Source organism: Amaranthus tricolor, chromosome 12 (genome assembly GCF_026212465.1).
Source record: "Amaranthus tricolor cultivar Red isolate AtriRed21 chromosome 12, ASM2621246v1, whole genome shotgun sequence".
NCBI classification, from domain to species: domain Eukaryota; kingdom Viridiplantae; phylum Streptophyta; class Magnoliopsida; order Caryophyllales; family Amaranthaceae; genus Amaranthus; species Amaranthus tricolor.
In genome coordinates this window covers 4,321,970-4,336,599 of record NC_080058.1, presented here as the reverse complement: position 1 = coordinate 4,336,599, position 14,630 = coordinate 4,321,970, and the positions used below count along the sequence as shown (strand labels likewise).

General features: G+C 33.4%; 3 protein-coding genes across 5 annotated transcripts; 2 read left to right on the top strand and 1 right to left on the bottom strand.

Moving 5' to 3' along the window:
* Window positions 1-567: 567 nt before the first annotated feature.
* Window positions 568-4,139, top strand: LOC130797281 (phenylcoumaran benzylic ether reductase Pyrc5-like). Of its 3 annotated transcripts, none has more exons than XM_057659826.1 (6): window positions 568-757; window positions 846-980; window positions 2,143-2,383; window positions 2,466-2,669; window positions 3,390-3,558; window positions 3,694-4,139. In XM_057659826.1, coding segments are annotated over exons 1-6 (933 nt in total). In that variant the 5' UTR covers window positions 568-574; the 3' UTR covers window positions 3,695-4,139. The 3 variants fall into 3 exon arrangements, with proteins under 3 accessions (XP_057515809.1, XP_057515808.1, XP_057515807.1); XM_057659825.1 differs by having other exon boundaries at window positions 3,691-4,139; XM_057659824.1 differs by having other exon boundaries at window positions 3,390-4,139.
* A 563-nt stretch (window positions 4,140-4,702) lies between these two features.
* On the bottom strand, window positions 4,703-7,853 carry LOC130797280 (LEAF RUST 10 DISEASE-RESISTANCE LOCUS RECEPTOR-LIKE PROTEIN KINASE-like 1.1). Its single transcript, XM_057659823.1, has 4 exons — window positions 6,665-7,853; window positions 6,354-6,386; window positions 6,015-6,251; window positions 4,703-5,930 (listed from the first exon to the last, which is right to left on the bottom strand). Exons 1-4 carry the CDS (start codon window positions 7,452-7,454, stop codon window positions 4,897-4,899), a joined length of 2,094 nt encoding a protein of 697 aa, XP_057515806.1. The 5' UTR covers window positions 7,455-7,853; the 3' UTR covers window positions 4,703-4,896.
* A 1,522-nt stretch (window positions 7,854-9,375) lies between these two features.
* LOC130828459 (pathogenesis-related protein PR-4-like) lies at window positions 9,376-14,373 on the top strand. Its single transcript, XM_057694447.1, has 3 exons — window positions 9,376-9,497; window positions 11,410-11,695; window positions 11,858-14,373. The coding sequence occupies exons 1-3, from the start codon at window positions 9,376-9,378 to the stop codon at window positions 12,044-12,046; spliced, it is 597 nt and encodes a 198-aa protein (XP_057550430.1). The 3' UTR covers window positions 12,047-14,373.
* Window positions 14,374-14,630: the final 257 nt, after the last annotated feature.

The following is a 14,630-nucleotide window of genomic DNA, read 5'->3' as shown; positions in this document are numbered from 1 at the left end:
ATACTTTGATCAAGTTCGTCCACAGACCTGGCAATTAATTTGAAGTTGATGTTTAAACAGGGCATCTAGATCTTCGTTGGTTGTAAAGCAATGGTGGGGCCAAGACCCGTTGAATACTTACTAGCTCGTAGTCATGACCTCTATTAGGTGCATTCAGGTTTTTGTTTCTTGTTGGGGTCAATTTGTTTGATTGCTTTAGATAGATTGCACGAACTTCGTTTTTGCTAGACGAGAAAACGTCTGTCTGATACCCAACTTGTGGGTGCAAACTTTGTTGATATAATCTAATACAATACAGTACTTGATGATGAAACATTATATTATTAATTTTTAATTCTAAGTTGGTCTTGCTCTTGTTATACTTCATTATTTTAGTTTCTAGTAATTTTATAAGTTTTCCAATGAGCCATATTGTTGTTGGTAAGAACAAAAAAGAGAATCTTTCAGTTGTTAGTAGTTGGAGCAGGTCATACTAAACAATGCTCTGATTCCTTTCAGAAAAGATCATCCGAAAAAACTGGGCATCTGTTTTCTGTAACTCATTTGTAATTAAAATTCTTTTGAACATTTGTTAATGGCGGAGAAAACCCGAATCTTGATAATCGGAGGCACTAGACATCTGGGCAAGTTCATAGTAGAAGCAAGTGTTGAAGCTGGAAATCCGACCTTTGTCTTGATCAGAGATTCAACTCGTTTTCCTTCCGCCAAATCTCAGCTCCTCACGACCTTCAAAAGTCGTGGAATCACACTTCTCCATGTATCCTTTTCTAACTTATTTTCCTGTTTCCTTTTTTTCTTCAATGATTATGAGACATTAATGTTGGAATTGAAATCTTATGTTGTAGGGAGACATATATGATCATGACAGCTTAGTGATGGCAATCAAACAAGTTGATGTAGTGATCTCAACGGTGAGTACGGATCTCATTGATGATCAAGTTAAGATTATAGCAGCCATAAAAGAAGCTGGAAATGTCAAGGTAATTCAATCTGCTATTTCCTACTTTCACAAAAAGATGGTTTAAAATTATATTCCCTGCTTTCAAAGAAAGCACCTTATAATTCATGAAGTACACCTTAAAAAAACCTTTTTTCACTTATTTGGAATAGTTCTTTGATTTTGAAATAGAGTTATGAGACTTTTAGAAATTATAGAATTTTTTTTGAGTTATAGCCTCAATAAATAAAAATGACATTACATATCTTCTCGGTAAAAACATGCGTATGTTTTTTTATTTATAGTGGCTATAACTTGAAAAAAGCATTCATGACTATAATTTCAAAAAGCCTCAAACTTTATGTTTTTGACAATGATTCTTCAAAATATAATGAACTTATATTAAATGACTCATTAAATCACGTGTATTTGTTTTTTATATGAATTACGTATGTATGTTATCAAGGATCAACGGAAAACAACCTCTTTGTTATCACTAACAAAGGTAGGATTGCGTACATTTGACCCCCAAAACCCCACGTACATGAGAGCCATTTTATGGCTTTGGGAAAATAGAATGTTGTAGGCTTCTAGCTTTCGAAATCCGGTCATCTTTTGTCTTTAGGAAAAATTACCAAGAATAATCCATCCTTTTCATGAGTTTCCTACAATAATCTCACCTATTTATTAACCATGCATAATCTCAATTTTAGGGGGTATCTGCCAATAGTAAACTCGGGTAATCCGATAACCTACTATAGTGAGTAATTTACCAAAAAAGTAAACAGAAAATTAATGTAAAATTAGAGAAAATTTTTGAAAATTTGCACAAAAATTTTTTTAATTATAAAAAAAATCAGAATTTTTTTAAACATTTTATTTTAATTTATTTTTTTTTAAAAAATAAAATTTGTTATAGCAAGTTATCTAGTTACCAGGGTTTAGTCCAGAAAAACATTCCCAAAGTTGGTATTATTCATGGTAAATTAATAGGTGGGATTATTATAGGAAAATCATAAAAAGGTTGGTTTATTCTAAGTAATTTTTCTTTGTCTTTATTGATTTGCACCATTTTGATCATTCATTACACTTTCTTTCAATTGATATGTCTTTAATTAGGAGGATTGTGAATTGTGATGTTGTCTTTTTGTTAGAATTAGGATGTGCTGTGCATATGATCCATTGACTAGTTTGACTTGTTTCAGAGGTTTATCCCTTCAGACTTTGGAACCGATGTAGACAATATTGAAGGAGCTATAGAACCCGCAGCAAGTTTTTTTGAAGCCAAAGCAAAAATTCGGAGAGCTATTGAAGCCGAGGGAATCCCTTATACTTATATCTCTTGTTACGGATTTGCAAGCTACTTCTTGGACACATTAGCCCAAGAAAATGCTACATCTCCTCCTAGAGACAAAGTAGTGATTTTATCAGATGGCAACGCTAAGGGTATTGCTTTGACTTCTATTTCGTGTTTGTATTCTTGTTTTCCATCCTACTTGAAATTGCATTGTGGTTTGCCTTGTACTAGCAATTTTCAACGATGAAAGGGATATTGCTACGTACACAGTAAGAGCAGTGGACGATCCCAAAACTTTGAATAGAACCCTTCACATTAGACCTCCGGCCAATATCATGTCCTTCAATGAAGTTGTTTCGTTGTGGGAGAGAAAGATTTGCAAGACGCTTGAGAAAGTTCACATCCCAGAGGATCAAGTTATCCGTAACATTCAAGGTTAGTGAAAGGGAATAATAATATGTGTTAGTGTTTTTGTTGTTGATAATGAGTTTAGTCATTCAAATTGACTTCATATAATTTAGAACTAGGTAGAGGTTTTAGGTGAAGAGGCTCAAAAAATTCATATTAACATCTCAAAACTATTTTAGATGAGGGGGCGATATTACAAGAATTTTTTAATAATGTTTGACAACGTGAAGTTCATTTGAAAATAAGAAATTCAATTTTGGTATTCAAAGTCATAGATTATTGGAAAGGACACATATTTTCTTGGACTTTTCTTGATATGATATTTACTTGGAATTTTCAAAATTTGATATTTGGTCAATTTTACATTATTATTAGAATGCTATGACATCAGCTCAATTTCACATTTTTTAAATTATAGATTTTTCGATCACGGTATTTGATCTGATAAGTCATTTGGAAATGAGTTTCAGGTTGCCCAACATGACGTTAAGGTTTTTTGATCTATTGGTATTATTTTGACAGTAAGACTAACACGGATTCTTGACTCATAAAATAGAGTTAAAATAATTTGTTTGGCAAATACACCGAATAAATGATACTTTCAGTGATTTTTGGGAGTGGGCCGTAGCCCCCTAATGAGTCTAATCCTCTTTTAGAATAGGTGAATTCACCCATTATGTGCATATTTTGACATCATCTGTTTTATCTTGTGTATTTCATGAAATTCCACTCTCCTTCCAAATGCAGAATCTTCATTTCCGAAGAACTTTGTATTAGCTCTTGAACATGCTGTTTTTGTCAAAGGAATTATGACAAGTTTACAGAAGAATCCTTCCGTTGGCGTAGAAGCAACTGAGCGTTACCCAGATGTCAAGTACACTACTTTGGATGAATATCTTAATCAATTCATACAATGGTAGCTTAACTTTCCTTTCAACTACTGCATTTAGCCCTTTGATGTTCTTAATTTGTTCTTTGATTGTATAAAGGAATCATTAAATACTTGTCTTCTCTTACTTTTCTTGTTGGGTCTTCTGTTGTCACCTAGAAGAGTACCCTACATCTTCAATACCCCCCATAAGGATGGATTAGAGCAGACTATGGTTTTCGTTTTCTCGATTGGAGAGTGGAATAGCCAAGAAGATGAAACTGATGCAGGGAAAGTGGAAGACAATGATCATATTCAAAGCTATGTTTGGAAGTCTTTGTTAGAATACCATTTTGTCGTAATTTTGATAATAATTAATTCTTTTTATTACTGTGTTTGGATAACATTTTCGGGAGGGGAGATCGGTGTTTTCTTTCCAAATCTTTCGGGTGTTAAAAGGATTTATCTTTTTTAATGTGAATAAATTCTTCCATCTAATTCCTTTCCCTCCGTTTTTTTCCGTTAGAAAAAATTATTATTTATCTTACGATTCCTTTTTGTCATTTAAACAAACAAGTGAGACTTTCCTTATTTTTTCCCCTTTCCCCTTCCCCTTTCCCATTTCCCTTCCCTTTATTTTTCTCTCCTACATAATAATAATAATAATAATAATAATAATAATAATAATAATAATAATAATAATAATAATTATTATTATTATTATTATTATTATTATTATTATTATTATTATTATTATTATTATCTATCCAAATAAAGTATTAAGGTTGATTTGATCAACAAGTCCTAATCCAAAAGTTTGCCCTTCAAAGAAGCTAGGACTTAGAAGATAAAAGGATTAACTTGCTCCTAAAAGTCTTTCAAGTCAAGGACCTTGACCATCTCCTGTCCTTTAAATAATCATGTCAAGTCTTATTTTCAAGATAAAAGGATTGTACATTCTTGTGTTTCATCTAATCATATCCATTTACTCCCCCATTCAGAGATCATAATATCCTTACTCTTTTTTATTCAGGCAGGCAGTTAGGTAGGTAGTGCCCATCAGTTCAAATACTGTGTATTACATATACCTTTGTAACTAAAAAGGATCTAACAACTATGCCAAAACCTTAATCCCAAACAATTAGTTCCTGCTACATGCCTACCCGAACGAATAGATCAGTGCCAGTATTCGTCCACATGAATTCCTTTTCTTCATTCATTTTGATTTTCTACAATCTCACAATGATTCATTATGCAGAATCTCCTCTATACATATTTACATCTAAAATGATATGTACAACATTATTAATGGAAGTATTGTTCCTAATGACTTGTATTTAAACACATCTTTCAACAGCATTTAGTTAACACTGACGATGTTTTACCTTACTTACTGGTGCATGGCGTAGTGGCATTACTAACCCATTTATCCATGACCGAAATTGGGGAAGATGAAAATAACCGATTAGTACTCAATAATCGAACATGATCATCCTCCATGGGTGAAGGTGATGGGTCATTTATATGCAGCGTCACTACTTCCACCTGGATGTCTTTAGCCATCACTTGTTCTTGCATTGTGTCATGATCATTTTGATCCATCGGAGCCTGCAATGCTTCGTAATCAGCACCCTCGATCCTCTTAAGACCCTCCAAAACATCATTCATTGATGGTCTAAACCACTTGTCATGTTGCAGGCATCGGAATGCAAGCTCTGCCACAGAAGTCGTCATCCTCCTAACCTTGGAGTCCAACGCGAACCCCAATTGTGGGTCAACTAGCTCCTCGAATGCACGACGTTGGATCTTGTTGATCGCATAAGTTGATAAGTTAATCTCATTACTACACCTGTCTAAATCGATTGCTGGCAAAGAAGAAATGAGCTCAATGAGGACTACACCAAAGCTATAAACATCACTTTTATCTGTCAGCCGATAAGATTGGAAATACTCGGGGTCTAGGTACCCTGGAGTTCCTTGTGGTGCTGTCGAGACATGGGTTACATTAGTCGGGAAGAGTCTTGAAAGCCCGAAATCTACCACTTTTACACTGAAGTTGTTGTCAAGAAGAATGTTGTTGGTTTTGACATCACGATGAATGATGTCGTTAGCATGAAGATATGAAAGTGCCGAGGCTGTTTCTATTGCAATATTTAGACGAACAGGCCATGGAAGCGAAAGCGATCCTGAATTGTCTTTATGATCACCATACAAATGGTCAGAAACCGTGCCATTTTTAATAAACTCATACACTAGGAGGAGTTCCCTGCTCTGGTGCGAAGTGCACCCATAAAGAGAGACGAGGTTTTTGTGCCTCAAACAGGTTAACAATTCAACTTCGTTCATGAATTGTTCTACCCTTTTGAACGTCTTCTCATACAGGCGTTTTACTGCTACTTCTCGTCCATCTTTTAGTTTTCCTAAGATGCAGTATTTCGTATTAGTCGAATGGATCTAGAGTCGTACTATTTCAGATTACAGTAATGCAAAATCAAGCTTATTACCGTAATAAACTGTTCCAAAGCCACCATTCCCGAGTACTTTAGATTCGTCAAAATTGCCAGTTGCTTCTACCAGTTCTTCATATGAGAACACCGGCAAACCAAAGTATACGTTTCCCTTTCGCAGGTTTGAAGCACTAGTGTTAAGTGATGCACGTCGACTACAAGATCGTAGCCTCTTAGGATGCCAGAATGCTCCTCCGATGATCGCGATGAGAACAAGTATGCTTCCTGCAATGCCTGATAATTGTTGAAGCTACATCAGCAGAATTACATGGTATGACAAGTAAATTCTACAAATCCTAGTATAATTCAACAATATGAAGCTCATTATTCAATTACCTAATCCTATAATTAGTCCCAACCTTTTCACCTCTGCACACAAACAACGAATTGTCAGCACACATCACCTGGGGCAAAGCAAAAATACACAATAATTTTTTAGGCCTGTTTATGTTACATCTTTTCGTGTAACTTTGGGTCTAGAACGCAAGTAATTTAAAGGTCTTTGTTCTACACAATATAACATAATTCGCTTTTTGAATTCGCAATTCACTCAAATTTGCCCAAAAATAGCCCAAAATCGACCATAATTCATTTTTTCCTATTCGCGAGGATATTAGCGAATCATGTGGCACTGGTTCTACAATTACCTCTATCAGGACACGACAACGGATGGGATCCATCTCGGCAATGACACATAAAGTGACCGGTAGACGAATCCTCCGGTGATCCACACCTGCCACCAGACTCCTCACACTTAGAACAGGCAGTATCATCAAAGTACTTCACTTCAAAGCGCCATTCATTCAAGATACTGATAAGTGACACATTACTCTTTCTGAGTTCATCAAATCCTCTCTTATCCAATGGAAAGGTAATATTATTCTTACACATATTCAACTTTCTTATCCTGCTCATATCTGATCTTTTATGAAAGTAATAAGCTGTTCCATTCTTTGTCTCGACACCGTCGTAAGTATCAGAACACTTAAACTTCTTGTTCTGATACATGGATACATTAGAAGGGCATCCATAGAATATGTTTATGCCTTTATATGTCTTATTAGGCTTTAACATTGGAAGTAAGCTTATATTACTTGCATTTACATAGAAACAATGTTTAAACAACACTTCCATGGAAAAAACTATTGTTTTTGATGAAGTATTAATGTTAATAATACTCAAACCAATGTAATTAGAACCAAAAATATGCATAGTAGAATTGTTTCTTCCATAATGATCTCCACAACCCAATCTAAAGTCTGCCATCCCACAAAACTTGGGTCTGTTTTCACCCCAAAAGGGGTACCCTACATTTTTGATATGCCCACATGAGTATGGGATGGAACATGCTGTATAGTTTGGGTTATCCTCTTTTGATGTAGCTAAGAGGAGGAAGAAGGGTATGAAGGGAAAGTGTCGAAGGAAATAGATAGCCATTTATGAGTTGAAATGTGTTTGAAAAGTATGAAAAATAAAAGTTTATGTTATTTTTTTAAGGTTGGAGTGATATTTAAATGGTTATAGCATCTAAGGAAACAATGAATGGATATCTTGTAAGACGCTAGAAGCCAAGAATTGGTTCACTATACATGTACTAAATTCTACTAAGGGTCTTAAGTTCACATTATATATTCACTTTTACAGATTTTTAGTTGTGCGTAAGTTAAATACTACTTGAAAAAGATGGTAAAATGATTTAAGATTATCTTTTCGGAGGCACATATTTTTTGTGGGGTAGATTGACCCACTTGAATTATATATTTTATTTTAATCTTTTTTATTAAAATCATCATGCCAAGTGTATATTGCTTATAGGGTAGTTTTCTTATTAGTGTGTAATATTTAATGTGAAATTAACTAACTAAACATTTATATATTAATTTGACCCGACGCTATTATAATAAAAGCAAATGGTAATGGTACGATGTTGAGAGATGTAAATGAAAGTTATGTGTGGAATATACTATTAATTTTATTTGGTTGTTAATATTTCTGAGACGAAGGAAATAATAAATGTTTTTTGGACAAGTATATCAACTAAAAAAGCGATGTAAATTTTTTTGTCCTTTTTAACTATGTTTATAGTAATATAAATTTATTAGTTACACTTTATATGATACTCCTATTATATTTTTTTTTTTCTGTAGTTTGAATTACGTTGTCGTCATCATCATCTAATCCAGTATATTCCGCTCATAGAAAAAAACTATGGACAGGGTTTGGGGAGGGAAGAACGGAGAGCGCGGCCAAAAGAGTCCCCCGACTCGAGAAAGATACGGAGACGTAGCTACACGGAAAAGATAAAATGCAGTTTGAATTATAAAGTCTTGGTTTAACTAAAACAGTAAAAAAAAGTAAGATTATATAGATTCATCATATAAACTAAATATTACTCCATTAAATAACATAATAATAAGATGCTAGATCAATAAGTTAATCACCATCATTATTCGGTAACACGACCTCAAACAAGAAACCTATATCAAACCTATATCCTTATAATATGTAGGAAATAATTTATTAAATCCATTAATGAGATATCTGTCAGTGAAATCGTAGAAAAATACTCCTTATCAACTTGGAGTGGAAGAAGGATTAATTTCGAGCAAAAATGATGCTTCTACTCTATTTTGAACTTGTTTCCATGAACTTTCCACTGATTGCCTATTGTCATTGAGTAGACTAAAGCCTTATCGTTAACTTTTTCACATCAACGTTATTTTCAGATTAATACACTACCTACTCGATACATTTTCAAATATATATACTTAAAAAATATAACTTAATATTAATGGAAAGTTTTACTATTCCACTACAAGATTGCTTTATCGACCTCATGGGGATTCAATTTCTGGAATTTTCTAACTCTTAAGTTTATTTGACTTGTATAAAGGCAATTTTCACCACAATATTTAGATCGTCTTTTATTTCATTTAAATACTTGTACTAACTGTTCAACATGTACGTGGAGTATAATAAAAATTTAAACTACAAATTATTTTCACTACTACCAATTAGTACTAATAATCAAACTGACTGTAAGAAATCAAATTTGCATTCTTAAAATTTAAAACTAAATTTGAACAGAATCAAAAATAACATATGCATAGAAGTACCTTCCAGAGTTGTTTATTTTGATGATTGGATCGAATTCTAATCATATGCTTCGAATCAATTTAAAATCGAATCTTGTCTAAAATTAATTTTTATGTAATTTTAAATTTATTTTAAAATTAGGTCAAAATAAAATTTGACTATATGATCAAATAATTGTAGAGTTTGAACACTTTTACCTCGAAGATAAGGTATATGGTCATTAAACGAAATTAAGGTAAAACAAATCAATTAGACTCGGAACATGCTACGCCTTGGCTGTTTACAGTCAGTCAACACGGAATTTGAAACCGTGGGAATGGGACAGATTGGAATTATACTACATGATTGCATTCTTATTTCTGGAGTCTGGTCACGGGTGTTTGCGTGAGTTGAGGTGTATCATTTTTATAGGTGACGTGGTGAGTTTAATACTATTTATTAGTGTTTGTTTGACGAAAGACTGTTTCCTGAAGTTGTTGGTTGGTTTGACCAATTAAAAGTATTGGCTGATAAATTAGCTGTTTAATTAATTATTAAGGAGATGTTAGGTAAAATTTGCTAATTATAAGTTGTTTATGAGAGAAAAAAGTATGTCAAAAGCGAAAAGCCAATAAATTTGGCTTTAAAGTTAGCTTCAGCTAGCTTAAAAACTATTTACCAAATAAGTTTTTAAATGTTTGACCAAACAAAAAATCAATAAAAAACTAATCGCCAAACACTCTATAATCATCTCCTTCTTTCAGCCCATCCTATAATTCAAATATTCAATAAAAAAAATACTCATTGTTTCAATTTAATTTTTCCTCAAATTTTTCTAACATAAATGTTATCGAAATTAAGAGAATTGCTGACAACTTTAGCAATTATATGTAAAACAACTAATGCTGCTCAACTTTTTAAAATGCCACATTTTTGCTTATTTAAAAGTAATAAATCTATTATTAGCACTTCTTTCGTTCTCCATATGTAACATTGCTAATGACAATAATTCTATTTTGAACCGCTAAAGAAAGTGCTGGCGTGTGGCGTCAAATGATATATCTATTGAGATACGTAAATGTTTAAGGCGGATTGGATTTACTTGGCTAATTAATTTATTCAATATAAGATATGGACGAAAAATAAAATTGGAAAATTTCATGAACTAATCCTGAAATTTCAGCTTCTTCATGTGGTTGACAAATATTTTTTTTAATCCATGTGGTGACTTTGACATTCCAACTTTTTCACGTGGTAGACAAAAGAAATTTTTTTTGGTAACTTTACGTTATTTTTACCCAGTGTAATGACATTTTTATCAAAAACCAGACGTCGTGATCATTCTTATTAACCACATATTTAGAAATTCAATCGAAAAAAGTACCTAATTTAAAAAACTTAACAGTTTATCTACCACATGAAAAAATTAAAAGCGCAAGGTCACCACGCGAATTTTGAAATATTTGTGGAAAAGCTAAAAGCTCAAGGTCACCACATGGAATTTCCATATATCTATTGAGATATGTAAATGTTGGTTTTCCATATTTTTGTTTGTAAATTTGGTGAAGTGATCCCATATGTCGGATATTGGTTTCACAAGCTCAAGGTCACCACATGGAATTTCCATATATCTATTGAGATATGTAAATATTTGTTTTCCATATTTTTGTTTGTAAATTTGGTGAAGTGATCCCATATGTCGGATCTTGGTTTCACAAGCTTCCTCCTTTGTTTGCTCATAGCTTCCTCCTTTTTGGTTTCATTACCATCCTGATCATCCACCTCATTTTCATCGCAAATTACAAAAAAATACATTAGATTCTCAATTAATGTTTCGGATTTGGTGATGTATTTGGTGATGTCCGGTCTGGTGTCTTGACTGGTCTGGTCTGGTTTGAAAATTTTCCAGACCGGAATTTCTGGTCTGGTTTGATTTTTCTGTCAAACCAGACCAGAACGGACTGTGTGTAGCCTTAATTACAAACACTTGTTCGAGTCCATGAAATTCAAATACAAAATAATTACAAAAAAGTAAAAAAATGTTTAATTGTATAGGGTCTAGGGTCTAGGTCTCAAAGTCGGGTCTGGGTCCGGGTCTGCACCTTGGGACCATGACTTGGACCCGTCAAATATTTTCTGGATCTAGATCCAACCCGGATCTGATGGGTCTAAAAAATAAGACCCAAATCCTTAAAAAAAGGGCGGGTTCGAAACCGGTCCAATAAATTCCTGAACCCATGAGCATCCCTAATGTAAATCTCAAAGCAAATATTTTCCTATAAATTGATCAAATAATCACAACACAAAAATATTAAAGTACTCATAGAAAAAACAATTATGGGAGAAAGAGTGTTTTGATGATAATGGTGGTGTGGGTGCTAGCATTAGCAATAGGCACAGCAGCACAAAGTGCAAGTAATGTTAGGGCAACATATCATATTTATGATCCAGAAAAAATCAACTGGGATTTTAACAAAGCAGGTGTATATTGTTCAACTTGGGATGCCAAGAAGCCTGTGTTATGGCGCGAAAAGTATGCTTGGACTGCTTTTTGCGGTCCTGTCGGTCCTCGAGAACGAGCTTCTAGCGGCAAATGCTTCCTTGTATGTTTGAATTTCTTTCACCATTATATAAAATAGAATATTTAACATTACATATACGCAGAATTTTTCTACCCTTCTTGCCAAATGAAGTATCACGTGAAAGGGTGTATCGTTAATTATTAATTTAAACTTTTAAAGGAGTTGATTTTGACGTGTTTGCAGGTAACAAACAGAAGAACAGGAAATAAAGCGATAGTAAGAATCGTGGATAAATGCGTATTTAGCGTATTAGACCTTGAATATAGTGTGTTCAGGCAATTGATACCGAATGATGGCTATGCTAAAGGCCACCTTCAAGTCAATTATCAATTTGTCAATTGTGATGATAACGATGTCGTATCTGCTCAATAAATATATTTACGCATCATTGCTTGTGTCTTATGTCTTAATTAACTCGCTCTTTGAATAACAAATTACTCTTATTGCACTGTTTGGGAGGTGAAATGAATATTTGGACATTAGAGAATGGGGCATTTTTATTTTGGAATTTGGTTTTTGTTGGCTTCACCCCTTGAATTATATGGTTTTATATGATGGGAGTTAAAGCCCTTAAAATGTTTATTAGTGTCAAAGTATTAATAAGTTAGAATTATAGATATCTTTATTGCTATGTTTTATCATTGTTTTGAACTACATGTTTTATTTAGCATGGCAAATTAAGTTCAATTAGTTGTAAATATTAAGAGTACACGATATAGTCATTACTATGCTTATATGTTGAGCCAAGTCAATCTTTGCTCAAAGAAGTTCAGAATATATCGAGATATATTAAAATGTCTTCGATATTATCGAAAGCCTCTATGATCCTTAGTTTGCTTATATTATGGAGAGATTATATTCTCCTTGATTATCTTCTTGTTAGTCATGGTCGTGGTCAACAACACAGCATCCCGCACAAAGTCAGAATTCGAGAGAAAGGTAACGAACAAATCATAGTAGATTTTTTAATACTAAATTTGTCACACTAAACTATATCATTATCATCATAATACCCAGTGTATCCCGCTCATAGAAAACTATGGTCAGGGTCTGAGGAGGGAAGAAAGACGACAGCTCATCTCCATAGAGGAGAGTGTAGGCAAAGAGTCCCTAGGCTCGAGAAAGGTCTTCAAAGAGTTTGTAGAAAAATATAAAGTAGAATAAAATACAGATATTATTTCATTATATTATGTTTTAGGAAGTCAAGATCTTTTTAATATTTAGGACATTAAGGTTATTTTGTTTCCTATTATTTAGGTTTAGGTTAATATTTTGTTTCCTTATTTTAGTCATAATCTTTTGTATAAATAGAAGTGTTACCTCTCATTAGTAATTAATACAAATCCAGTATTCACCAGACTAAACCCTAACCAAATTCCGCATTATAATTTTCTACATGGTATCAGCGCCATAAGGTTTTCCTGGATGGAAAAACTCTATCGGTATTTTATCATTGATCATAATCGACGAAAATTGATCTAAACAAAAACCAAATCAAAACAAAAGACAATCAAACCAAACCAAAACAAAACAAACAAACAAAAAAATGATTTCAATGGCACATGTGGAACAAATGTTCTTCCTCTTCTAAAAATTTAACCAAAAAATCAATACAAGACCAATAGTATCGGAAAAATTGAACTACCAAAATTACACCACCAGGTGGTGTAAAGAAATGAAGACCGAAATTAGTGATCGGGGGAGGCTCAATCATATCACTATCGTCCCACCGACCACCACAATTGAACAATGGGAGCAAAATGATAGTATGGTGATGTCATGGATCATCGAAAATATTGACAGAGACCTTATAGAATGTTTTCTTGACTACACTACCACCGCTCACAAACTATGGACAAGAATTTAATTCATTCTCGGACCAATTTCGTTACCTCATTCAGAGTGAGGTCGCGAGGGGGAGAAATAGAGACAAGGGAGAAGAGTCAAAAGAGAACCGAGAAGACCAATCATCAACCGCCCACGGCCCACCCCAACAATGGGTGAACGCCACCAAAGCTCAGATAAACCGAACCGGCAGCAAGATCAAATTCAACCAAGCACCTCTCGATGCCTGGCCAACGTCTGAAATTCTCAACAAAAAATTGAGACAAGCCCCTTATGTGGGAAATGTGGTCAATATCTACAAGAGTTTGAATGCTTCTTTCTCTATACATATACTCAATTCAGATATTGAAGGAAATGAAAAAAAGCAAGTCAAACTGGAGAGAGAAATAGGGATGGAGATAATTGGGGCAAGAGTTTACTTTTCAAAATCAATCCTACCTATTTCCCTTGACCCACGCAAATCCCTTGACCCACAAAAATCAATCCTACCAATTTCCCTCATGAAAATCCCCTACTCATTTACCTTACAAAAATCCCTTACAAAACAAAGAAAAAAGAAAAATCTTACCACCCATAAAACCTAAACCCAAAACTAAATTAAGACCACACTCCAAAATTCGAATCTTTGATCCAAATAACAAAATAAACCAGCCCAATTTATTTTTTGACCTTTTATCTAAATCCGAAAATTGAAAGTTAATTATGAAAAATTTGCAGAGGAGATAATCAAAATTTCCTTTGTAAAATCAAAAGATCAACTAGCGGATTTTCTGTTAAGGCGATTGGATTCGAAAACTTGAAAATTATTGTGCAAATTCGATTTCGGTGATCCCGAGACCTAACTTGAGGGGGAGCGCAGGAAAATATAAAGTAGAATAAAATAAAGATATTATTTCATAATATTATGTTTTAGGAAGTTAAGATCTTTTTAATATTTAGGATATTAAGGTTATTTTGTTTCCTATTATTTAGATTTAGGTTAATATTTTATTTCCTGATTTTAGTCCTAATCTTTGTATAAATAGAGATGTATCTCTCATTAATAATTAATACAAATCCAGTATTCACCATACTAAATCCTAATTAAATTCCACATTATAATTTTCTACAG